Source organism: Rhipicephalus microplus, chromosome 5 (assembly GCF_043290135.1).
Source record: "Rhipicephalus microplus isolate Deutch F79 chromosome 5, USDA_Rmic, whole genome shotgun sequence".
Classification (NCBI taxonomy): Eukaryota; Metazoa; Arthropoda; class Arachnida; order Ixodida; family Ixodidae; genus Rhipicephalus; species Rhipicephalus microplus.
In genome coordinates this window covers 40,997,095-41,024,041 of record NC_134704.1, presented here as the reverse complement: position 1 = coordinate 41,024,041, position 26,947 = coordinate 40,997,095, and the positions used below count along the sequence as shown (strand labels likewise).

Sequence of the window (26,947 nt, the reverse complement as noted above, 5' to 3'; positions counted from 1 at the left end):
TCATATGCATAGTATTTACATTAGTCGACGAAAATACATTTCAATCAAGAACCAGATAGAATGACTCAAGTAATGAGTGGGCGTGTCCCAGTTCTAAGGGTGGGGCTTGCAGAGTTCATTAGTTTGGAACTGACTATAGCCTTTATCCCCTCGCTTTAAGCTTTTAATATGTCATTTTTTTTTAGGTGAATGGAGGAGCTGCTTTTTTAAATTTATTGACACATTTAACATACCGCAAAAAAGCTTCACAAAATATTTTGTTCCCATAGTCTGGATCAGCAGTTCTTATTTGAACAGCGGAAGTACGCACGTGTTGTAACAGCAGTTACAGGTGTTCACAGTCAACATTATAGAAGGGGGGGGGGGGGGGGGACTACTTACGTGGACAGGAGTAGCCCGGGCTCGGGTTCAGTGATTGGCAGAAGGAGATGTGGAAGTGGCGATTGCTCTTGGAGTGGTACACCTCCCAGTTGCCGGTGCTCAGCTGGAGGGGCGTCAGGTCGTACTCGTAGCCATAGAAGTCATCAAAGACGCACTTCGCAGGCACTGGTTCACAAGCCAGGGGTGTGGACAAGCCAAACACCAAGAGCAAGGGCTCCTCCTTCAGCAGGGACATATGGTGGCCGTTGGTACCTTCGTTGCAGGTGGCATCGATGACCACTTTGAAGGCTGCGGCTGCGTGAGAAAGCGGACAGTTGAAGTAATGAAGAGAGATAGTGGGAATACAGTCGTGCCACAATCTCGCGTGTGGTTGAGTTTTTTTTTTTTTTTCAGATCGAAAGGTTGACATGAATTTTATGAAGAGCTCATTTCAATCGATAAGTTACTAATGAGCCCCTTGAAATGAATAATTTTCAAAGCTGGCAAGCAAATCTTTCATTAGTGACTAATCAGGCCTCTGGATTATTGACTTGCTGGCGTTTTTTAATGGCCACCTGATTAAAATACACAAACAGTTCAGCATTTTCAATTCAAATAAAAGTTGCTGCTGAGGCTGGAAACTGAACCCGTGACCTGGAGCTTGGTGGCACGACACTACGTTTTGTTGTTTATGAAAACCTGGTCTCAAAGAAATCACTTCATTTTTAGCAGTGCATAGTACATTCAGCAATACAATACAGCAGCTTCCATTTCTTCTTATGGATGCACCAGTGTTTTAAGCTTCAACTAGCAATACATTCAGCGATCAATACAATCTAATAATTGTTGGAATTCACACCCCAGAATTATAATACGACTAGCATGAGAGATGTCTGGCATTCTTTAACATGCATCTTATTATGAGTACCGGGGCCTCTAGCCTTTTGCCTTCATTGAAATGCAATGAACCTTCAGAGTCCACAGCAGAGCAGCATAACCACTGCTCCACCTTGGCGGGTGCTTGAGAAGGGAGATCGTTGCAGTAACGAAGAGGGCAAGCAGGAATTCAGTTTTTTAACAGTTTCACAAGCATTAGCTTTTTTTTTTCCAGATCCAGAAGATATGGTTTTTATAAAGAGCTTACTTTGATCTCCGAGTTACTAATGAGCTCATTTGAACAAATATTATGGTATGTTCAACTTTAGCAAGCTAAATCAGTCGACTTGAAGGAACCAGTTTGAGCAGTAGAGTTACACTGTTGCTTTCAAATTCAGAATTTGCATCAACAAAAGTGCTCCCCTCACCAGTGTGATTGCTGTAGTTGCCCACGTAGGTCAGGCGAAGTGAGCCAGGCTCGTCCGAAGTCAGGGACATGCCGTTAGTTTTGGCAAGCTGCTTGGCAGAAGAGCCTTTCACCATGCATACACTGGTGTTACCCTTGCCAGAGCAGTGGCCTCCGTGCACTGGTCCACACACATTCAGCTGAGGGGAGTTTAACATTTAATTCAGACAATGACAAAAGCAAAAAAAAAAGGTACATTTGTCTCATCTAGAAGGCTCATAAAGTTTGCGACAGAGCATCATATCTTTTTCTCATATAATCATGACGTTTAAGTAGAAATACAAAAAAACTGACTTTCACATAACTACAAACATGAGTATAACAAATTGGTGCTTTGAGATACGTACACAATATTCACTTAGAGATGCTGCGCGCCTGAATGCACAATACATGAATACGCAGGGACACATACATACATTTGACATACAGCATCACTGCAGTCTTTAAAAAAAATAATGAGATAGGACTAACAGCCCATGTTCAAAATGTCTGCAAACAGAATTGGCCTCAGCCTCGAGAAATAGCACACGGCAGCTCAGCGTACTTGGAGGGTGTTACACCTTAAAGGGTCCCTGCAACACTTTTGAGCATGGTCAGAAAACGCTGCCAATCGGTAGTAGAGGCTCTCGACAACACTCAAGACAAATATTAGAGCGCAGAAGGCGGCCTGCAATTCACAATAAATGATCAAAGTCAGCTAAAAATTGCTTTCTCTTCTCTCTACAAATTACGGAAGATGCTCAAAAGATCACTCTGAGAAAGCCCATCTATCAGCCATTGACTGATTTGAACATGGCGCGTTCAATCGTTGCAGAGATCACCGCGGGAGGCCGCGATTTGTCCACACGTGCAAGCGCGATCACACAGAAAAAGTTGCGCATTTGAAAAAAGAAAAAAGTGGTCAAGGTCACGAGGCGCGGGTGAGGTGTTTTCTTTGCCCCTGCCATCCCTCCTTGCTTAGCTTCCAGCGCTTTCATTGGGGGCGAGAGAAGGGAATGCAATTGCAGCATGCGACAAATCTTAGTAACTCCACTCGCACTATATGAATTCTTAAAATTTTTGCGGCGTTGAATTCGTGAGGCAATAAGCTCTTTCAGTGAATTCATTCCATGGGTACTTGAAAAAGTGTTTCAGGGCCCCTCCAAGCATGAACTCTCCGAGTTTTGAGTGACTGCCCGCTACCTCCATGCTCAAGCATGCGTCAAGATTTGTACTGTTTCCAGATAAAATACACTATGTGTTGTCAGCATTTTGGTTTAAGCTTGCACTAGAGTACACAAGGAAAAGCCAGAACGCTAGTTAGTGTGTGCCAGGGCTGTTACAGCTGAACAAGACTTACTAACATTGCTGAACAAGACTTACTAACATGGCTGTAATGAATTATCAGGATGTGAAGAACTAAGAAATTTTGCTTGTCATAAATGTATTCAATGGAGTACTTTTCTGCTTGAATATTGAAAATGCGAGACAAGACAGCACTGTTTAGAGCAAAGAAAATCTGTTTTCACACACTTCAACCACATTCTGGTAACCTTCAATGCAGTAACTGAACCCCAAAGATGTTTCTGCTGGCCGTTACAGTCAAACCTTATTATAACGAAGTTGAAAAGAGAGTCCTAATTACATTGTTATAACCATTAGTTTGTTAAAGCTAATATCCATTTCTAACAGCAATTAGCCAGCAAGAGAGACTGTACTCGGCAATGAATATCACAACTGTCCTCCGCGCAGATTAAAACGGCCGTCGGAAGGCAGAAAAACCAGCAAAATAATAAAGAACAATGCACTTTCTTTCCATTCAATTCAGCACACCAGCTGACAGATCACTTCAAAGAAAAATAGTACTCAATAGACTTTTGTTGACCCTTCCTCCCGCGGATGACTGCTTTTTGAGCTGCAGCAGCTATTTCAAGTCCGTCCTCGCCGTGATCATAAGCACCAAAAAAGTGGCACAGCAGGTCTGTCGCATCCAGCGCTTGCTCGGGCGTTGGTACGTTGGGTTCGCGAACATTAGGCTCCGGGGTGTCGACATATTCGTCACTGTTTCATTGCACGCCCGTCACCAATTTCCACATCTGACAACTTTTCGGTTGTCACCGCATCAACATTGGCACCGACGTCAAAGAGAGCGTCCAACGTCTGGGCCTGGTCGCCTGTGGCACCCACACATCGCCGAAATCTTCGGCCACTTTTTTTTTTTCTCAATACCAAATTTAAGAGCTTTCAACATTGCCGACTTCTGCTCAATTGTTATATTTTTGCGCTAACGTTTGCCGCTGCCGTTGCCCATCTCTTGTCTAGCGGCGGAAACGGATAGAGGTGGTGTTGCTCTTCCACAGCGAACGACAAAGAAAAAATCCACAATCTTCGCCGCCCCAGCAGCGTGCGGGGCCCCAGCGCAGAGTTGAAGGGGAGAAGGAGGTCAGATGAGCGGGTGGGTCAACAAGTTCTATAGGAGAGGGGGAGGCCGACTGATGCGCACACTTGCGCGAGTTGCTGCGAGGGCGGGTCCATTAGCTCTAGAGGAGAAGGGAAGCGGGGAGACTCTCCCACACGAGTGTTGGCAAGAGACTCCTGGGAATTACCGCGACCGTGATGAGAGGTAAACCGTCGTGCGCTATAAGATATCGAGAATATACTAAAATGATCAGTAAATGCTCATTGTGGACGAGGAATGATTCATTATACACATTGTGGGGAAATTTTTGTTTCCTTAAAATGAGGTTTTAAATACATGGGCGTCTATGGAAATTTCAAGGGGAATCACAATTGCTGCATTGTATCCATTAGTTTGCTATATCCCGCTTCATTATAACGAGGTTTTACTGCATAGCCACAAGCCGTTGATGAAGGCTACACACGATTAAAGCAGTTCTGCAGGTCACTTGGGCAACACAGAAATCCGGAATAGAAACAAGAGTTGCCCTGCTCTTCCTCCTCACCTCATAGATGACATCGCCACGCGTGACCGTGTAGAAGCTGTCCTGCAGGTGCAGCGAAGAGAGACTGTACGTGGTTCCCTGCCGGTCCGTTAGTGTGCAGGAGTTGAGCGCCTCCAGATGACTCACAGGGCAGGCCATGTGAGTCACCCACAAGAACTTGTGCTGACAGGTCTCCCCACCCTTCAGGTAGTGAAGCTGCTCGGGCTGAAGTGAACAAGATGCTCACATGAATGTAAGTTTAGTCATGCCTGCGCGCAACATGCAGCACAGTCAATGATAGCTGGAGGAGTAGCCTTCCTAGAGCCCATTGTGGTTAACCTCTCTTGGGGAAACTAGTACACTGCAAGTACAGTAGCAAGGTACCCACTACACCTTAAGTCATGATAGCCTTAATCTTTTTTTTTTGCAGAAGAGAGGTATCTACTCTGCATCTGTAAGGCGTTATGTGATGCTGTGACGGATGATTAATTGAAAGTGTTGTGAGTGGGACGCTTCAAATCACCGACTCATTACACAAATGTCATTGTGCAACACCTGGCATTATTTTACTCTTCCGACAAATTACATTTGTTAACAGTTCTCCGCCTGATGCGACAGCTGTATAGGGTCTCTTTGCAAAGGATTTGCAAGGCTCTGCGGTGGCATACTCGTGTCATGCAAGAGAGCCTGGGTTAGCATTCTGCTTGATCCTGGATTTTTTTTTTTATTTTTCTTGCATGTAATAACTGTTACAAAAGGCGTCATTGCCAGTCTCTACACTGGAAATTGTAAAAGTTATAATAAAAAGTAATCTTGAAACGAAATTTTTTTTGTTCAGCAGAACAAGTTATCGGAAGATAAAAGAACTTCAACTGTCCCATTAACACCCTCCCTGCCAAGAAGGGAGAGCTACTGTCAACACAGACACCCTCGCCACTTGCATCGACTAGAGCCTGCAAGTGGTCTACAGCCGCAACCAAGCATCAGGGGTACACGGCACCAGCAAAAAGAAGCATCTTCTAGAGCAGTGGTTCTCAGCCAGGGATGTGTCGGGGACCCCTTGTGGACTCGTGGAAGGTAATGGGGGACCCCTTGCAGCAGAGGGGATGGTAGGGGGTTATGTAGGTAAATTAACACAACTGGAACGTGAAACAGGTGCCTCTAATTGCTACCAAAAACATCAAACATGCCACATCACTTCATTTTGGACAGTTCATCAATACGTGGCACAGTTACACTTAAAGAAAAATGCAGGTGGGGGTTTCGCGCATCATAGAAATGGTTTCGCGGACCCCCATTTGAGAACAACTGTTCTAGAGCAACTCCACAGAGTAGATTTGCTTCAATACATTACATTGGCACAACATGCGCGCTTATGCTAATGTGCGTGGTGAAGAAAATAATACTTTGCAGTAACAATTTGTTCTCTAACGTTTACTCATGACTAAGTTTACTACCATATTTACTCGCATAATCCTCGCACTTTTTTGCCAGAAAATCGCTGCAAAGTTGAGGGGTGCGAGACTTACGCGGCGAAAACTTCCTACGAAAAGGCAGAGAGCAAAAAAGAAAACGAAGTGGCCGCAAATCAAGATTCTCACACCAGCAACTTGCAGCAAGCTTTAAGAATTACTAATTAGAACTTACCTCAACAATAAAAGCAGAGGTTCAACACAAGGCAAGATTCATTTGAGACACAAAAAGTGGAAGCAAATAGTCGAGAATTAGAATACCATACGCAAAGCTTGTGGACGTTGCGGCCGTTGGGATAACTTTTGTCGCTCAACAGGAGCCCTCAAAAGGTAAGCGTAAGACGTCAGTATTGGGCTGATGGCTATTTAACAGAATCTTCTGCAGTTTCCTTCTGAAGAAATAAAGTTTACCATCAATCCCAGTTTTAGGCACACGGCAGGCCCAACGCGTCTTGGTGGATTTCAGCTGCCATCACCAGTAGCGAACACAAAACTCGTAGGCTCCGAAGGGCCTACCAGCGGCCTTGGTGCCATTGTTTAGCGCATAATCTATCACTTGCAACTTGAAGCAGCCATGCGGCTTCAGTATCGCCCCATAACGTGCCAATATTACCGACACAACATACAAAACACGCCGGAACGCGCACTGGCCACTTCCGCTTGGCTTGGATTGAATATCCATGCAATAGTACGCTTGATGCTTAAGAGATGGCGCCAGATGGTGCGCACTATCATCATTAATGGCTGGAACGAGCAGACGACATTATTGCGGCAGTTTTCGGGGGCGCAATAATTACTCGAGGAAAAAAAAAATCTTATTTTTCCTTGGGTGATGTCGTGGGTGCGAGAATCATGCGAATGCGAGGATTACACGAGTAAATACGGTATATATTGCAGTGCTCTCACAGAAGCGTGCATGCTTAAAAGATCGCAAAGATCGTCCAATTCCGTAAAAAAAAAAAAGACAGGTTTCGGTGTGCGATAACCTGGATGATCGCGAAAACCGAGCCCAAGTCTCAACATTTATTGTTCACATAGAGGTGCAAGCAGATGAGCTCTAATCTTGCATGCGAACAGACGAAGTAAGAAATGGCTCTTGTATAGATGCAGGAATATGCTCGAGTCTGCCTCTTTATTTCGTAGAAAGTTATAAGAAATCTAGCTGTGGTTCACGCCCTTGTCATGAGTCACTTGTGGCAAGCAGTAATGATGATACCTTTATCAGCTTCAGAATTAAAATCCGCAACGGCACACAATTTTTATGATTATGGTCAAATTTCAAAACCTAAAATTTGACACTTCACATGACTTTCCTAATACACACGCCATCTACACCATAAAAGTCTGTACACCCTCTATTTAATCTAAAATTTCATTGCTGCTGAGCACAGCTTCTAATGCCGAACCCAACACTACTACACTTCAAAACCACAATACAAGGCAATAATCAAACTAGCCGTCGACTTACCTGATTAAGGTCACACATGAAGTGAATAACGGAACTGTAATTTGCATTCTTCTTGTATGGGCACGGGTCCCCGTGATCATATTCGAGCGTCAGAAGGTCAGACACATTCCGTGGAGCATTACGTGCCTGGCCGGCATTCGCGATCACCACCCTCTCCTAGGGAAAGGAAGAAGCATAGTCGGGAAAGTTACATTTATGATAGGCAAGTTGAAGCTGGCCAGTCATGTCCATCATGTAGCGTATTACTTGCATATATTCACACGTTTCTACTTCTCTGAGCAATCAATAAATATTACACATGATTAATAAACTCATTACCCTCAAGCCCATGAGTGGAGAGTGGGCTGAACAGAACAAAGCAAAGGTGACAACTAAAAGCAACAGTACTAATCCAAATATTACAGCATGACTTATGGTTATGAAATGCTAGCTGATATGTTTAAGAGGAGATGAAGTCTTTGATAGTGGCTGTCAGAACCATAAAAAGATTATTCTGTGTAGGTTTTGTGGATAAATGATTGACAAAAAGTGTTAGTGTGCACACAAGTGCACTTTTTGAAAAAAAGCGTGGAGGCAAGGCGAGCAGAGTTTCAGAGCACGAGATGGCGACACCACACACAGAAAGTGCCCAGACCAAATAGGTTGTGATGGGATGGGATGCAGGAAATGGTAAGTTGAGAATTTTTTTTTTTTTTTCATGTTGATTATACCAGCTGCTCAGATATTCTTCAACAAGGCCACATTGCTTTCAGTATTGATCTTAGCATGCGGGAATTGATAGAAGGCCCCCTTACCGTTCCATTACGGTACGAGTGAACAATGCAGACCGCAGCTTTGGAGGAACAGCCCCGTGGAGCACGCTTCAGTGGACGGCACACGCTTACGTAAGCAAAGATTGTGAGACTGGCCTCATGCTCCTCTGCTATCCAGTCTCCGTCAGGGTTGGCTTGGTTAAGCCTTACGGGGCAAAAGAACGAACGAACGGCACGTCGTTACGACATGAACAAGAAGTGCGAGGCCATTGTGCAACAATGAAAGACCAGTCGAATGACTCTGCTCTAACTACTCACGCCAGCTGTTGACTACAATCCCCACACACAGAGCCCACAGGCAGCTTTTACCCCTCCAGCAAAACCGATGACCCAGCCTCTCAATGGGCACCACTTCTCCATTACTTATAGCTGGCCCCCCATGTACACAAAATTTTCTGCAATTGTCTGAATATTTTGATGCATTAGGAAGAAAGCATATTTTTTTTAAGCAACATACGTATCATTGTCACTTTTACTTAGATTTTTATTTAATCTGCTGTTTTATTTCCATTTCAACAGGGGAGCCAATGACAAACTGCAAAACACAGATGTTCCTCTCACTAAATAGTTTGCTATGCATAAACATACTCCCAGCCTTTCTTAGAAAAGCGAACATGAAGCATCACACAGATGTCATGCATTAATGCACAAAAAGCCAACACTGACAGGTGTGGAGACTAAGAAAGTGCCGTGCACCACAAATAATAATGGGAGCCTTCGAAAACTTCGGCTGATGGAATTATCCCGGTCTCAAATACCACCGGACAACTCCCTTGCCACGCCAGCAAAAACAAACAGCAGGATGTACAGTCATGCCCAATATGAGTTGCAACATAATGCCCGTGTAAAAACGGCACAAACACTACACGTTGGCGACGACATTGAAAATAATTCAAAGGCAACTTTTTATTACATTTTCGATGCATTATTGACTAGAGTGATGCCGCTTACACATGCCCAAGGCTCCACAGTTCTATGAAGACCCAGACAAGATAGTTCTCACTTGCGCGTTCATGTTTCACAACAAGTGCAACGAGAACCTAGTGACTGCGCCAAACAGCAAAACTGCTAGATGACTCACCTCGACAAATCGTAGCTTAGATTTGTGTGCCGATCCTTGTACACACAACCCACAAAGTAAGTGGGTGGGCACGCATAGCTGGTGCGCCAGGCGAAGGCGTAAGTGCGGCTGGCTTCGTCCGTAAACTCGGGCTGGCCAATGCCGGCTTCGTAGTCGCACAGAAAGGTCAAGCTAGACGACCGCGGAGTTCTGGCAGCGTCATTGTAGGGGGTTCCATTGGTGTAAGTTAGGTTCAGCATTCCGTCGATGTATGTCAACTTTGTGTTGGCCTGGCCAAGAGACCAGAAGCGCCTGCAATAGAAGGAACACCAAGATAAGGTGCATTTCATGGTGCTTAAAACAAAGAAAAGAGAATGCACAAGATAAATCATCACGATCTGCAGAGCTGGAGCACTTCAGCAGAGTGACCTAAACTGCCACTAAATTCCAGGAGTAACGTTGAGGTTCAAAGAACTCATGTCCACATACTGTATTTGAACACACACTATGACAAAAAAATGTTAAGGCAGTGCCTGAAACAAGTTGTATGATTGCATTTTAAAATTCGCTCGGAAATTTTCTGTTCAAGGAAGCTGCCTGCGATGCCATTTCGACTACAGAAGTACAACCCCGTTTTTACATAGTGCTACCCGTTCATTTACATTTCAGAAAAATGCATGAAATGGTAAGCCGCCACATCCCATCATACTGTATGAAGTCGGTAAAATTAAACGTGCACTATACAAACGTGACAGTTAACAGAAAGCTTACCCATCAGCAATAGACACCTGGCACACCGATGCATTCGCACTCCTGATGTCACCAGCGCATGGAGATTCACTCGCGTTGCCACATACATTGATGAAAAAACGATAACCTTCGTGCTGCAATGCATATGGCTTGCTGCTCTTGAGAGGGTTCAGATCGATTTCAAAGCCTAGAATGGCAGGAAAGGGAAGAACATAGCCTGTTTAGAACTATTACAGGAAAGCACGAAAAGGCAACAACCCCACGCCGCAACAAAGTTTGAAAAACATCAGGTAAAGTTGCTATATATACGGTTGCACGGACGTGGCCTGCTTTTGTTGACTGGCATTACTAACAAGATGACAGACTAGTTCTGGTAGATGCAATAATTTCCTAGTTGTCTTTATTACCTTGGCAGAACCGAAAAAAACTGAACGACTTGCGAACACTACAGAATCGTAAATGCCTACAAAAGGCTTACAAACTGCTTTCTATCAGGCCCTCTCACTCCGAGGGCCTCTCTTTCGAAGCACATAGATTGGTCTAACCAGCATAGTGAATGCCTGTTAGTGAAGCCACAAGTCTTAACTGTACTGCTGTGCAAAAGCAGTAGCACCTTCCGAAAGTCGAAGAACAGCACCCTACAATCTCCTCAAATAAAGCTTCTCCCTAGCAGTCTTTAAAAGGAAAACTACGGAAACAATTGTTTCCTGAGCCTCTGGAAGGTTGCTGCAAGTAACTGCACAGTTACGACCCAGATTGCACATCGAAAGCATTTACCCAGAGCATCATTGTAGACTCGACAGTCCTGACCGACATGGGACACCCGCGGGCAGGCAAGAGCAGTGTGCCACTCAAATTCCAGTAGACACTCGGACTCCACTTCACGGACCAACTGTGGACTTGTGGAAACGGCACCTAGAAAGGCAAACCAGAAATTATGTACAACAATGATGGGGACATGCACTTGGCAGCCTATAATAACACAGAATAGTGCATCATGCCGCCACATTCATATTCAAGCTCTAATCTATCAAAACCAACAGTACTTCATATATTTGCAATACAGACTACTTATACTCACAGGAATTTTGTGTAGGGTAACTTTTGTTTGAGCAGTTGTGGCAGGAGTGAAAAGGGCCCTGCAACACTTTCTTAAATAGCCACAGAATGTATTCACTGAAGCAGCCGATTGCCTCGCAAATCCACCACCGCGAAAAATTTCAGAGTCTGTCCAGTACGAGCGCAGTTACAAAGATTTGTCGCACGCTGCAACTGCATTTTTTCTTCTCTCATAACCACGAATGCGCTGGAAGCCAAGCAGGGAGGAATGGTGCAAAAGTGCCCATCGTGACCTTAAACACTTTCTTTTTCAGTTACATGGCTTTTCAGTGCAGGCGCATGTGGACAAATCAGGCCCTTCCATGGTGGCGCCAGTAACGACAGAGTGTGCCATGCTTAAATCAGCCAATGTATGCGACAAGCGATTCTTGAGCCTGCCGCGTCATTTGTTGAGAGAAGAGAAAGATTTTTAGTCGACTGAGAACTTATTGTGAATCCCAGGCCGCGTGCCGCACTATAATATTTGGCTTGCGTGTTCTTGGGAGCCTCGACTGCCCATCAGTGACGATTTCCGACCATGCTCAAAAACTGTTGCAGGGCTCCCTTAAAGAAACGACTTATGACAAGAGCATGCAAAGGTCGCGTAACTTGTTTTTCTCTATAAAAAAAACAGTGGTACAAGCTTTTGCAAGCCTTGTGCACCCACCCCATCACACACTTCAATAGCTGCCTGGTAATGCATACTTACCGCTAGTGTTCACAATTTGCGAAAGTGCACCTTTTCGTATATTTATTAATATTTATGTTATTTGTTAACATTACAAAAACCACTGGCACTGGCAGTTGTAATACCGCTTTGCCTGCAATGTATCAATATTGCCACTCGTACTTAGCGCTACAGAAATAAAAGGTTTCCCCTTGCTATAGAGCAACATTATGCACAAAGAAAATGATTTCGAAACAGTTGCATGCATTACACTTGTAGACTGGGGTAATCAGCGCACTATCCAATTTCCTTTCACCAAACAGTTTGTATAAGAAAGACTTCTTTATAATATTAACATGCATAGATGTAATAATGCTCTATTAGCCAATATTCTGAGAAATCTAAAGCCTCGGCACAAGAAAATTTGATAAAAGGTTTGCAAGCAAAACACCTAAGAACTTGAGATTTAAATGACTGACTCATCATTCGTAGAAGAATCAATTTCTGTGCTTGGAGCCCGCTTATCAGCACACTGAATTGGCGATATAGGAGACTTTTTTGATTTAAGATCATGTCTTTTTAATAGAGCCAGGTCAATGCTAATTCAAACATAATACGTGGAGTCTCATTAAATGGGAATCTATTAAACAATACTGCTGCTTTAACGGAACGAATGCCCCTACTATGCTTGGTTTCATACTAGGAAACTGCATACGAGTTATTTGTCACTAAACTCCTGTAAAGTGGTGTACATTTTCCTGGTCCTATCGCATACAGCTTAATGGAAGTACTGTAAAGTTTACAGTATTCTCATTTTACGGAACTCTCTTCAAGTTTACAGTACTCTCCTTTGGTTTAAAGTACTCTCCTTTGGTTTAAAGTACTCTCCTTTGGTTTAAAGTACTCTCCGTAAGTTGGCAGTGCTCCTTGTAAATATACAGTGCTGTCCAGAAGTTTACAGTGCTCTCCTTTTGTTTAGTGTAAACAGAAGAGAACCATTAGTGGGCTAGAACCAAGAGTTACCTGGTTTGCAGATGAAAGTAATTACAGAACGAAGGTTTTTGCCATTCCAACAGGGACCACCTTTCGAGGTCATCGAGGCAGTTCTGCTGCTCTTGTCGTACACGAGATTAGCTGGCAGCGTTCCATAGATGGCGCTCTTTCCATTGCTTTCTACAACAATTAAAAAAAAAGTGAATTTTGGCATACACAACAATGGGCACGCAATAGCTTTTGCAAAAGAAATTCGAGATTTTTCAAGCATTCACAGAAGACAAAGATTCGGTGACTAATTGCTTGAGCATAAAAACAACAAGCAATGATTTTTCTTGCACTTGTAACAGGAATGCCTCTGCAATGTTTCGAATAAATCATCTATAAATGGTGAATCATCAACACGAGATGAGCAGATCAGACTGGCTCATGGAATAAATTGTGGCTTCTATAAACCTCAAAGCCGCACAAATCAAAATCCAGTATTTTTTAGCACAAAGCAAAAGTGGCGAGTTTTTAAGCACTATTGATTAACTTGATGGCCTTTATGGCTTCGAAAATAGCAGTTTCAGATTCATGAATTTCCTCAAGTTCAACAAACATTATGAAATCTGAGTCGGCAAAAGTGTCCCTAATGAGCCCAAAGCCTCATGTCCAGACATTGCGATTCTACCCAACATGCGAATAACTGGCCAAAAGACATTTAGCAATGGCAGCTCCTGCCTCTCGCCAACTTACTCTTTACACAAACAGTGCTGGTGGCTCCACACTCCTTCCCAACCTCTGTCTTGCCAAGGCCTTCGCATACGTTCATCAATATGACACTCTCCTTGTCACTTTTCAAGCTGCCCAGAGCAGTCCAAGGAGTACCACCTGTAACACAACGACACACCTTGAAGACAGTTTAAAAGACCGTTAGCATAAAGCATGTGACGTGGCACAGCAGTGTTTGAAGTACAACATGCTACCTCATCTACAGCATCAACGATGTTACACGATTAACTTTATGCCACTTGGATATCTCACTAAAGTTGGCATATCATACTTTTTCGACACATACAGGAACTTATAGGGTACTGCATATCTTTCTTTCTTGACAAAGCTAATCATGTCTGGCTGATGCACATGCCTCTTATCCATTTGCAAAGAGTAAATTTTCTGTCAGTTCCCTTGGTTGACTTATTTCGCAACCAAGATTACTGGTGCACGGAATTTCGAGATACTGCGATGAGCAACTGGGAGGAGCTCAGAACTAAGGACATCAAAGAACACCAAGGCACCTGTAAACAAAAACTAGCAAAGCCACTTCCAGATGCTTCGGCAGATGCAAAAGGCACTAAAAAACTATGCATCAAAATTCACCTTCACGACGTGAAAGTGGCCAGAGGTTGACCCGAACGTCCCCATTCTCTGCAATGCAGTCAGTTTCCAGAGCCTTTGGACAGGCGCGAGCCGTTTCCCAGATGAAGTGGTAAGTACAGGCGCTACTATCCAACCAGCCGAACTGCATCTCGCCGTGCCCTGAAACAAACCCACAAAAGTGCGATTAGAACCGACTCACAGGCAGAAACAAATTGATAAAATAAGTTCGTTGACAGCTGGAAATGTAGAATGACCAAAGTGTATACACATGACACTGAGAGGGACACTAAAGAGCAAAACGATTTTTCACGTATTATTAAATGACGTTTCGGGATTGCGAAATTGTACCTCTAACCAGAACACGACCCTTAGTAATCAGAAACCGTGCAAAAATAAAATGCGGGCGACGACGCCACCTTCAGATACCCACACCAAACACCGTACATGTAGGAAATTTTGGAAGCGTCTACTGGGTCCTATGTAGCTTCCAATCGAAAAAAAGCATACGAAGTTTCAGGAAATGTCGAGCCAATGCAACGAAAATACTACTACAAATACATTTTGAAATTCCTTACATCCTGTGTGGAGACTGGCGAGAAATTTTAAAATAAAACTTCAAGCTTGATTTTCTCGGCTAATAATGAACTATATATAGTGAAACATATAGCATTAGAGTTTTCAAAGTGCATTTTGTCAATGTAAACCAAGTCATTGTTCTTTTTTAGTGTCCCGTTTATGTCTTTGAGCACAAGTACCCAACATGAACAAAGTGGCCAAGAAGTGCTTAAGCATACGTACCTTCTCGTTTGTTGCAGACAAAATGAACGTCGCTCGACCACATTGATCCCGATGAACCGCACTCGCTACCGTCCTTGAACTTCATCGTAACTACTTCGTCCACGAGCCTGGAACAGGTGAACACTGGTCAAACGCCATGATTCGTCAAATTACATTTCAGTGTGCAACAATGCAATGAGAAGAGGTCTAAAAATAAAGCATTTCATTTAAATCTATGTTGAACGAAGTACTACCTACATAAACTGAGAACAATCGCAACACTCCAGTAAGAGAACATATTTAACACAAAAGCAAAGCAATGCAAATGTTTGCGCAAGCACGCTTTTTGTAGACTGAGCCCCAGGGGAGACGACGGAGGGGTGGGGGAAGGGAAGCTGGAGCCTTCCCCTAACTACCAAATTTTTGCCTGCCCCCATTGCCACATCAAGAATGATTGATTGATTGATATGTGGGGTTTAACGTCCCAAAACCACCATATGATTATGAGAGACGCCGTAGTGGAGGGCTCCGTAAATTTTGACAATTTCGACTACCTGGAGTTCTTTAACGTGCACCCAAATCTGAGCACATGGGCCTACGGCATTTCCGCCTCCATTGAAAATGCAGCCGTTGCAACCGGGATTCAGTCCCGCAACCTGCGGGTCAGCAGCCGAGTACCTTAGCCACTAGATTGCGGCGGCGGAGCCACCTTAAGAATGAACATAGTCATAATACAACGGCTAAGTTCCCTGCCTCTCTGCCACCCCTGTAGGAACTCTCTCATCGTGGGTTTCCCCCCTCTATAATAACAATATGCGAGGTTTAACGTCCCAACACCACCACATGATTATGAGAGATGGCGTAGTGGAGGGCTCTGGAAATGGCACTGCTTCTGCTGAGCACTCTGAGCATATCTTGTAGTACTTATTAAATCAGTGAACCTTGACCGGTAAATGAAATGCTGCCATAACAATGTTCCAGAACCAAAACTTGCATTGGCAGAGACAGAGCTAGCTTTCTTGGTTCAAGGCTCAGAATCAATGTTTCAAACACTCTGTACGTTTACGAAAAACGAATCCTTTCACTTTAAAACAGAAAAAAAAAACAGGCTTCAAATTTAAGTATCTTTACTCTTATGTTTAAAGGCTGTGCTCTGCGGCACAACACTAAAAGTGTAGTACCAGCAGATAGATGCCAAGGCTGATGCTGTCATCGTACTGTGAAGTGACGCTGTCATTCCTTCACTCTGCAAAAAACTGCAAGCACTGGCTTCCATATTTGGGAAGTACACCCTTGATGTGAAAGTTGCCTTCTTTACAGTGATCCCCAGATGACCACCTCAAGACTGTGCCAAGCGACACGAGACCGCCCAATCAACACACTCACTGAAGTGTTTGTTCTTGGTCCTGTCCCAGCGAAAAAGACTGCCCGTTCATCTCAACACAGATAGCCGACCTGAAGGCCCGCTTCTTTCCGCACTGGACTGTACCTCCTCCCAGGCTTTTGCCACAGATGTTGTACTTGATGACTGCCTTTGAGCCATTGATGTTTGTTTCAGTAGTGTAGTAACCTGTATAAAAAAACCCAATAACTGCATTCGTGGAAACAGAACCATGGCGGCACAGTCTGCATTGCAATCACCATCAGCACGAAGTTCAGGGTAACAACATTTTCGGGCAAGCAAGCATTAAGTTAGGACAGAGAAGTCAAGAGCCGTGGTCACATTGTGAACAGTGTCTTGAGTGGCAAAAAAAAAAGTGGTTTTTACACCACTCTTATGCACAAGATTTACATGCTCACTAAGGAAATGAAAGGAGATTCACGTAATACAGTCAAACCCCCTAGGAGACATTGATATAAGAGACCAGTGTGCCTAGAGTAAAATACGGGTTGAGAAGAAATTGGAACCTCATTTAAAAGGCAATAACTGCTGCCCGAGCATGCCTCCAATAACGATGTTCAACCGTAAATTTTTATTGTTTTCTTGGTACTTTGGTTCAGAGTTTGGTGAATTCATAAACTTTTCCCGTACCATGAAACCTAAATTAACTAGCTTTTCCTGTCATACCTGTGAATAGTACAGTTCATGCCCAGTTATAACAATAAATGTCTCCATACATACGTGACGCAACATTTTTTCAAGTCCTCAGAATTTAAAACACCCTAGAAAGTTGGCATTAACATTCAAAAGAAAGAATCCGCAGTTCCAAGTAAATAAAAGGTTCACGGAGCAGCTGCCGCCAAATGCAAATGTAAAGACTGAAGAAAATACCACCTCTTAAAGAATTTTTTATGCCTCTAGCAAGCGATTTTGGATAAACAGCTAAAGTAGTTGAGATTAAAAACATCTACAATTGACAATAGATAAACAAAGAAACATGATTCCATAAAGTGCATCAGTTCAAGTACCTTGGTGGACAAGGTATTGGAATACCAACCTCAAGACCACTCGTTCCATTCCCGGTCGTGACTGCTACATTTCGATGATGCAAAATGAAGAAATGGCTGTTTGCTAGAGTACAGGTGCGTATTAATGAATACCAACTGCTGAAAATTAATTCAGAGCTTCCCACAGTCTGTCTTATAATCATGTTGCCGTTTTTGCTTGTCAAAACCTAGCAATTATTATATTACTTTGTAAAGTGCATACGAAGGATTCAAGCCTTTCTACAAACCGACATGCGACATTCACAAATTGACACTGACCATTTTCCTTCTTCAGTGGGCTGAGGTCAATGTCAATGCCGTGTTTTTCACTTGTGAACTTGCATTCAGCTGGATCAGCTCGAAGAAGATCCAATGAGCAGGCATGCTGAGTCTCCCATTCAACGTAATAGTGGCAGTCCAAGTCTGATATTAGTCTCGGGAAATGACTCTGAAAAGTAGAGACAGTTCACAGCTCTTTCAGTAATACAAAAAAAAAACATGTCCCAAGCAGACCATTTGTCTAATTTATCTATACTTGCTATGAACCAATTTCACTAGTTTTGCTGTTATGAAATGTGCACACAATATGAAGGTTTCAACCCTTTCAATTGTATCCTTTAGCAAAGTTTTTTTTTTTTTGATAACTTAATTTCCTCATGTATTCTGGGCAACCTTTACTTGGTAACAGCTTAACCCATTCGAAGTCCAACCATGGTTTCACAATAAAAAATTGCAACAGGTTGTTCCTTTTTTTTTTGCACTAGTATATTTCTTAGTGACCAGAAATGATGCTGCTACACTCACAACTAACACTTCGCAACAAACCTACGAACTCTGTACAAGCTCCACCTACACATCCACAGCATCTGCCCTTGACCTCTAAAAACTTGTGCCAGCTCGAGTCTGCTCAACATTTTTTATTGCTCCGCTCTGCTAACGTAAACTGCTAGGCCTACTGAACAACAAGCTTTATGTATAATATACGTTCATTCGAGTACTGATATCAGTACTATGGCTACAGGATACACGAGTTGCAAAAAAGCAAAAGTGATATTTATCGGATCTCAAAACACACTGCAGCTGAAAGCTCATTCTAAGATACCTGAAATACTACTACGGGCTATGCTCGGAGTATCGCATGCTTAATTAATTTTGAAGGTATCACACTCAAAGTAACAGCTATGACAGACTTAGCGCAAGTATCCTCCCAGTAACATTTGCATTATCTTTGGCAATTCTAAGGTTGTAATGTGCTGGTTTTCTTATTCCGCAGAAAGATCCTTTGAACTGCCAAACTGCAAATTAGTGAATCAGCAGGAAGGCTGGAAGCTTATTAGGCAGCACGAAGAATGGCAGAAAATAAAAAGAAAAAATATAATAAATGCTGGTTTTGCAAACCAAATTTTTTTGTTACTTTAAAAAATCAGGCTATACTAACAAAAAAAATTATACAGCAGTCACATGTACACTAAGTGCCACACGTTTCCAAACAATAAATGAAGGAATGGTATCTTTTCTCAATAACGAAACTGAGGCTTGATTGATCCTTGTTCTTATTCTTGATAATATTGTGAACTTCCACTACCCTACGTGTGCACTGATCATAACGCTTAAAAATGACAAACATCTGCAAAAGGCATGTACCCACATTCATAAAAATGAAAGCGAAGCGTGAAGATGATGCTTTTTTAAAATAACCTGCACTTTTGAAGCCAAACAATGGCACACTGGCAGATCTGCCCAGTGTTGGGTAGTACAGTGCTCTAAAGCAATCCTATTTCAGTTGAAAAGCCAGCCCTAGCCTCTGCCTCTTTCTCTATTGTCATTTTCATTATGTGCCCTGTCTAATGAATAAACATTGTAAGGAGTATGTGCAACTCTCAATACTCACTTGTTCACGCCGTGGGCAACGAAACTGAATGACAGTCCTCGGGGGTGTCGTACAGCCTGGTCTTGGTGTTGACTCGGGGCTGGGTGGATACTCTATAAAGATGCTAGAGCCGTTAGCCTGAAGGCCAGAATGCACACGACCGACAGACTTGCACTCCTTGCCTTCCAGAATACAAGCACCACTCATTGACGGGTATGTGATGCCATTGGCTGAGAATGACACAAAAGAAAAATTTTCACCAGCATTACTAGGTTCTAATCCTTTGCAACCCAACTAGTTTTTTTTTTTTTTGCAGTACAAGTCTGGGCAAAGTACCACTCCAAACTAAAAGCACAACTCTGCACTATGACTGGCAAAAAAGAAAATTAAAATAAGATAAGCAGTACATAAATGTTTCAACAAAAAAGGAGTTGAGGAAAAGGTATTTTAAATCCACAATGCCCACGGTTACAAGCTTGCCTTGAAAGTAAGTTTTATTCCATGCGTTCGCATGTCTCAGCGAGTTACCTTCAAGATAATTGCAACACTTTTCTAAGTGGTCATCGAATTACCTCACTATTAGAATTCATTCCTTCATGAATCGATTGCCACAAATATTGTTCGAGTATGTCAAGTACAGGTGGCGTCACAAAAGTTTGCCACAAACTTTAAGCACCTTTACCCCCAATAACCATGATAAGCCAAAAGTCAAACAAGGGAGGTAGAGGAGCAAGGAAGCAAGAAGCTACGTAAGTACATCCCGATCTTGGGCACTTTTTCTTTCTTTTAACTTCATGACTCAAATTCAGTAGATTGAGAGTGCTCTAGCGTCTATACTGTGCGATTATAGCCCACTACAGAGATTGCACTACACGGCCCAAGAGAGATTAAAGGGGAAAAAGTAAAAAATATGAACAGGACACAGGGTTTATTATTTTTTATCTTAGTGCTCAACCTTTACTGTTGCATCTTTCCACACTGCCAACTAGCCCAATCTCAAGTTGCCAATTGACCAGTGCTCACCAGATTGCATGTCCGAACAAACATTGATGACCAGAGTCGTGTCTGCATCTGTCGTTTCCACCACATATCCTCCCGCGTCTTTGATGAGGCCCGAAAGATCATGACGAAGGCCGGTGTCTGTGTGGACAGTGCAAGGAACCTCTGTGCGTGCAGGCTTCTCAGCACATGCCGCAGAAGTCCTCCACATGAGAAACAGCTGGCACTTCTTGTCGACAAAGTATTCCGGAGATCCCTGCATGAAGGAACAAAAGTTGGCGTTAGTCTGAAAGTTGCTGCAACCACTTGCGTTTACTCTCACTGGTGAAACATATTTCCCGCACTGTCATGAAGTTTGTCGCATAGTAGCAGCAAAGGCCAACTGGCCATTGCCAGTCCTAGCTGATCTGTAATATGGTAAACTGCCACTCAGATTTGTAACACTGAACTTCATAATCAGTACTGAGGTTTTTTTTTTTTTTACGTGCCAAAACAACAATATGGTCACACTGAACTGATATACAGATATAGGTGGTTGATATACAGATATAGGTGGTCACACAGAATTGATTTCAACCCCCTGGAGTTCTTAAATATACACCTAAACCTAAGCACGAGGGCACTCTGCATTTCTCCCTCACTAAAATGTGCCCGCTGCAACCAGGAATCAAACTCGCACCTTCACTCTTGGCAGTGCAACTTGAACAGTTATTTCATGTCACAGTAAAAGGTTAATGTGAGAGAATGCTCGAAATACATGCACAGAAGCTAATCAGTAATCGATAAATTAAGGTAAGTGTAAAATGTGACTTGCACCACAAGTGGGACGTTCTGGAACAACAGCTTGACTTAGAACATCCCCAGTAAAATTTATCAGTGGCACAGCAGACTCTTTAAACATAGCCTGAAGGGACCGAGAAAATATGCTGTGGTTAACAGGAGTTCCATTCACTGAAATATTAATAGGGGTGCAGTATTCAAGGGCCAAACCAGTCATACAAGAGGCAGTTGTTCCATTTAAGCAGCAGTTCCGTTTCAACAAGTTTTCATTTACCGAGAGTTCACTGTACTTAAACTACTTGTGATAGAGAAGAACATCAAGCCCATTACATGACATAATACAATGCAACTTGCACCATTTGCTTGTTTCAAGGAAAAATAGAACCTCATGACAATCATGCCCCACTGTTGGTTAACAAGCATTCTCACGGAGCCACTCAATCCTCGGCGTGCAGCACCAGCGACCGTAGCAGTGGGCAGGAAGCCCCTCGCGTTTGGACAAGCGCCGCCTCCACAGAGTGTAGTCTCTCTTACGCACGCTTAGACTCATGGTTCGAGAAAGCAAGGATTCATTATCTGCAGCGGCCGCATTTACCAATGTAGCACGCTGCTTACACACCAAGAAGTAAGAATTGTGACAGCTGCGAGGCTTGTCCTGTGTATATTTCTGCAATCGTTTCGCACGTATTTCTTTCTGTTTGAACAGCTTGCTCCAAGTGTCAACTGTGACAGCTGTTAGTCCGCGTTCATCCTGTGTATGCTCATCTTGTGCCTGCTTTCTGCTTGAGGTACGAGCTGCGAGTTTCAAGCTGATTGCAGTTCTACTAAGAGTTTGCAATTTGTTGCGATAGCGTTAAAGAGCTCGTTTCACAGAAGTTGCGGAGTAGGCGTCGGTTGTGAACAAAAAATCATCTTATGCACGACCCAAAAGTCGAGAACGATGCAAATAAAGAAAAAGTCTTCGGTCAGAGTGGGGACTGAACCAGGGTCGTTTGTATGGCAAGAAGATGTTCTACCACACGTCTGCTTGTGATGGCCACGCGTCTGCTTGTGAATACAGGGAAAAGAACTTCCTCTGCTTGCAAATGCAGTGAAAGTAACCTTCATGCTTTACAAATACATGCATCCTGTATACAGTCATCACAATGCAACATAAAATATTGTAACAATGTGTAGCACAAGCACCCGCTGCTTATTATTATCATAATGGCACCGTGGTGCCGGGCAACCACTACAAAAGGCCCAAATAATACTGCACCTATTCCGTTAGGGCTATGTAGTAGGTACATAGCCAAGTACGAAAAGGTTTCGTGCATTAAGTGCTCTAAGTACGCACTAGGAACAAGATATCGCTATCGCGTTCCAACTCCCAAGGGTGAAGCTTTATGATCTCCTAATTTTTTACTTTGCCCTTGTGGCGAAATAATGCACCATAAACACTCAACTGCCTCTCTGGAGACGTTTCCCTTTTGTGTTACACAGACTCCTATACAAAGGAATCGGCCACATATTTTTTTTTTCATAGAGCTGCACTATGCTATGTTGCAGCACCAGTTGTCAAGCAGTAAAGAGCACGCATGGTGGATGCTATGTCACATGGCTGTTCTCAGCAGCAGGTAGTTCGATCTGTGCTCATGATATGCAGTCCGCAATACAAATTTCTTTTGAACGAAGGATTTATGCGGCCCAAACCAAACACTACGAAGTTTCTGGAACACTACAACCATTCAGGTAGGCATAGTATTTGCCTTTAGCGTCCGCATAACTGCACTTTTCAATGCAGACGCACTTTCTGGCGAGGTCTCCAGAGGAAAGTGTGTCTAAGCATGCATGTTCTCGTACGAAACAGCATGAGAGCGTGAGAGAAAATAGAACAGAAGCAGGCCACTACAGTTACTGCGAAACCGGTTCCCTCGCCGACAATGTTCGTAATGGAATCTCATAAAACTCGCATGTAATGAGAAAACGTGACCAATTCACTTTTAAACGTTGTAGTAAAGGTGTCGCAGTATGATACAAAATGAACCTAATTAACGGCAGTTTTATTAAAGCAACAATGCACGAGTGACATCCCAGCATACTCAAAATTTACCTGTATTGTTTAGCACTACTGTCGGCTATGACTAGATAAACATTGTGAAATACCACGGGTTCAGCTGACGCTTTATTCAAGCAACACCAGGATGGCGCCAATGATGAAGAGGAACGGAACGAATACTGATGATGGTTATTGACAGTTGAGGAAGATGAAGTCCAATGAATATTTACACTAATTTCCCCCATCGACGGAAGCGGCCAGCCTGGCCGCGAATTACGCTGTGGAACGCATACGATAGAGCTTGAGACGCGAAACGTGCACAATCTCTGTCCCGCGGCAGCGTTGGTCAGTGGGGACATGAACAGGTGTGACAGGTAGTTCACCGGTGAGGTCTGTTCGACAACTTTGTAGGGGCCAAGATAGCGTGACTCAAGCTTCTCGCATAAGCCAGGCGTTCGCGCAGGAGTCCAAAGAAGTACATCGTCGCTAGGGTGGTAGAGAACGACGCGGTGAGTGGCATCGTAACGATGTTTGCGATCTTCTTGGCTAGCTTCGGTGCTTACACGGGCAAGACGACGGCATCGAGCAACACGGGACAGAAACTGGTCGCAAACGAATGGTGAAGAGTTGACGGGGCCAGAAAAGAATGAAACGTCGAGTGGTGATGTCGGTTGGCGTCCGTATACTAGGAAAAATGGAGAATAGCCTGTGGTTCGTTGAACTGACGTATTATATGCATACGTGACAAAGGGAAGTATGGCATCCCAATTGCGATGGTCCGGTTGGATATACATGGAAAGCATGTCACACAGCGTGCGATGAAATCTTTCCGTTAAGCCATTGGTTTGTGGGTGATAGCTAGATGTTGTTTTATGAACTGTTTTTGATGCTTGAAGAACTTCACTGAGCGTGCTTGAAAGAAATGCCTTGCCCCGGTCGCTCAAAAGAACATGAGGGGCTCCGTGACGTAGGTAAATAGCATTCAAGAAGAAAGTTGCTACTTCCGAAGCAGTTCCTGAAGTGATCGAGGCCGTCTCAGCGTACCAGGTCAAGTGATCAATGGCGGTGACGATCCATCTCTTGCCGTCTGATGTAGTTGGGAGGGGCCCGAAGAGGTCAATTCCGACGACAGAGAACGGTTCTGATGGACAAGGAAGTGGTTGTAGGGTCCCGACTGGAGCAGTGGGCCGTTGCGGTGTTGGCAAAGTGCGCACGAGGCAATATATTTAGCTACCGTCGTGGAAAGACCTGGCCAGAAGAATCGACTGCGGATGCGCTCGTATGTTTTGTAATAACCCAAGTGTTCTGACGTCGGGTCGTCATGGGAAGCGCGCAGAACTTCAGTGCGTAGTGCGCATGGTACGACGGGAACCCATCGGTGGCCTTCCGGGTGAAAAATGTACCGATATAGCACATCGTCCTCCAACTTGAATAGTCGGAGTTGTTTCCGGAGCCTGGCATTAGGGGAAGATCAAGCGCCGGTAAGCCGACCGATGATGTCAGTGCAATAAGGATCGGCTCGCTGGTGAGTAGTAAGTACTGACGGACGGGTGGATGAAGGTAAGGAAGAAATGGCTCATATTGACGAGGCGTCCTCCGTATAGCCAATTTGACAAGGGGATGTGACGTGCGCCGAAAACTGCCGCAAAGGGCATCGTGACAACGCGTCGGCATCTTGATGTTGTCTTCCAGCCTTGTAGATGACGTCAAAGTCATACAATTGTAACCGGAGAATCCAGCGGCCAAGTCGTCCCGACAAGTTTTTGATTGTGGACAACCAGCAAAGAGCATGGTGGTCTGTCACAACAGTAAAATGTCGACCATGTAGATACGGACGAAATTTTTGGATGGACCAGACAACAGCCAAGCGTTCTTGTTTGGTTATCTAGTACCTCTTCTCTGCAGAGGTGAGAGTGCGGCTTGCATACGCGACAACTTTCTCGCAAAAGGCATGGTCGCGCTGGAGGAGTATGGTGCCGATTCCTTGTCTACTAGCGTCAGTGTGTAATATCGTAGGTGCTTTGTCATCGAAATAACAAAGCACCGGTGGGGATGTCAGTGCCTGCTTGAGTTCTTGAAATGAGGCTTCGCATTGATCATTCCAATCGAAGAAACCGGTACTAGCAAGGAGCTTGTGGAGAGGAGCGGCAATAGTGGCAAAGTTGCGAATGAAGTGGCCAAAGTACGATGAGAGTCCAAGGAAACTGTGTAGTTCTTTGGAACGAAAGGGTCGCGGAAAGTTGAGGACTGCGGAAATTTTGTCCAGATATTGGGGTAGATGCCATCTTTACTAACGAGATGTCCTAGAACTTTTATAGCTGTGTTGCCGAAATGGCACTTCTTTGTGTTTAGTTGAAGTCCAGCATTGGAGAGACATGTGAGCACTTGATCTAGGCGTTGCAGATGATCAGCAAAAGTGGAAGAAAACACGACATCATCGAGGTAGCACAGACAAGTTTTTCACTTGAGGCCACGAAGAACAGTGTCGATCATCCTTTCAAATGTGGCGGGAGCATTACATAAGCCGAATGGCATAAAGTTAAACTCTTAAAGACCGTCCGGAGTAGAAAAGGCGGTATTTGCTTTGTCTGCTTCGTTCATTGGTATTTGCCAATACCCGGACCGAAGGTCAAGGGTGGAGAAGTATTGGGAGCCTTGCAATGAGTCAAGTGCATCATCTATACGGGGCATCGGATATACATCCTTTCGAGTAATCTTGTTCAGCGCGCGGTAATCAACACAAAAATGTACCGATCCATCCTTTTTTTGTACCAAGACAACGGGTGATGACCAAGAACTGGTAGAGGGTCGTATGATGTTTCTTTTTAGCATATCTGTCACGTTCTCCTCGATGATTTTGTGCTCGACCAAGGAGACTCGGTAGGGACGACAGCGTACAACAGTCTGACCTTCAGTGTCCATGCGATGATGCGCAACTGTGGTCTGTCCTAGTGCCGAAGCCTTGGCGTCGAAGGAGGCCTGGTGTTTTGTTAGCAAATTTAGCAACGCCTCATGTTGAGAAGCCAAAAGGTCAGGGTTTATACCGGGAGCAAAGGAGGAGGAAGTAACAGACTGGGCCTGTTGTGGCTGAGCTGTCAAGGTGCCAAGAGAGACCAAAGATACTGGTTGGGTATCCACATAACACGACACTGCAGAACCTTGGGGTAGGAGGACAGGCTCCGGGGTAGGGTTCAGGCCAAGGATTATCGCAGCACTGTCTTTGAATCGCACCAGGCTGGAGGGGACAACAACAGGCCAAGGATTATCGCAGCACTGTCTTTGAATTGCACCAGGCTGGAGGGGACTACAACGCCACGAGCTAGACAGTGGCTGGGAGGGATGATAAGGACGTCACCATTGGCAATATTCGGAGAAGTGATGGCGATGAGTTGCTCCTGACCCGGGAGCAGTATGGCATCGGAAGCTGTAAAAAAACGCAATGGCTTTTCGTCGACACGTTCGCTGCAGTGATCGGTCTCGGTCATCTCGACTACACGTTGACGGCAAGAAATTAATGCAGATGCTGATGAGAGAAAGTCCCAACCTAAAATTAGTTCATGAGCACATGAAATTAGGACAGCAAAGGTAATGTGGTGACGAATACCATCAATGAAGATGTCACACCTGTCCCGTTTATTAGGGAGGCGATCGCCGGGCTAATTCCAAGAGCCGAAGTATCGGCCCCCCGAACCGCACCACGAAAGCGTGGACAATTTAGAAGTGGTCCTTATTGGTGCGCCAGCGGACGCCG

At 44.1% G+C, this 26,947-nt stretch overlaps 2 protein-coding genes across 2 annotated transcripts in view; both read right to left on the bottom strand.

Moving 5' to 3' along the window:
* LOC119174674 (nucleolar pre-ribosomal-associated protein 1) overlaps positions 1-26,947 on the bottom strand; it is a 341,215-nt gene that overhangs the window by 210,789 nt on the left and 103,479 nt on the right. The gene's annotated exons all lie outside the window — the stretch shown is intronic.
* Positions 1-26,947, bottom strand: part of Lerp (lysosomal enzyme receptor protein) — a 91,530-nt gene that overhangs the window by 44,532 nt on the left and 20,051 nt on the right. Inside the window, exons 3-18 of the mRNA XM_037425690.2 lie at positions 20,403-20,634; positions 19,401-19,609; positions 17,789-17,957; positions 16,469-16,652; positions 15,104-15,210; positions 14,306-14,464; positions 13,682-13,816; positions 12,974-13,123; positions 10,963-11,100; positions 10,207-10,372; positions 9,457-9,747; positions 8,358-8,520; positions 7,564-7,719; positions 4,645-4,848; positions 1,665-1,842; positions 382-675 (exon numbers count right to left, since the gene is read on the bottom strand). Of these exons, the coding sequence (XP_037281587.2) occupies positions 382-675; positions 1,665-1,842; positions 4,645-4,848; positions 7,564-7,719; positions 8,358-8,520; positions 9,457-9,747; positions 10,207-10,372; positions 10,963-11,100; positions 12,974-13,123; positions 13,682-13,816; positions 14,306-14,464; positions 15,104-15,210; positions 16,469-16,652; positions 17,789-17,957; positions 19,401-19,609; positions 20,403-20,634 (2,935 nt within the window). The remainder of the gene's footprint in view (positions 1-381; positions 676-1,664; positions 1,843-4,644; positions 4,849-7,563; positions 7,720-8,357; positions 8,521-9,456; positions 9,748-10,206; positions 10,373-10,962; positions 11,101-12,973; positions 13,124-13,681; positions 13,817-14,305; positions 14,465-15,103; positions 15,211-16,468; positions 16,653-17,788; positions 17,958-19,400; positions 19,610-20,402; positions 20,635-26,947) is intronic.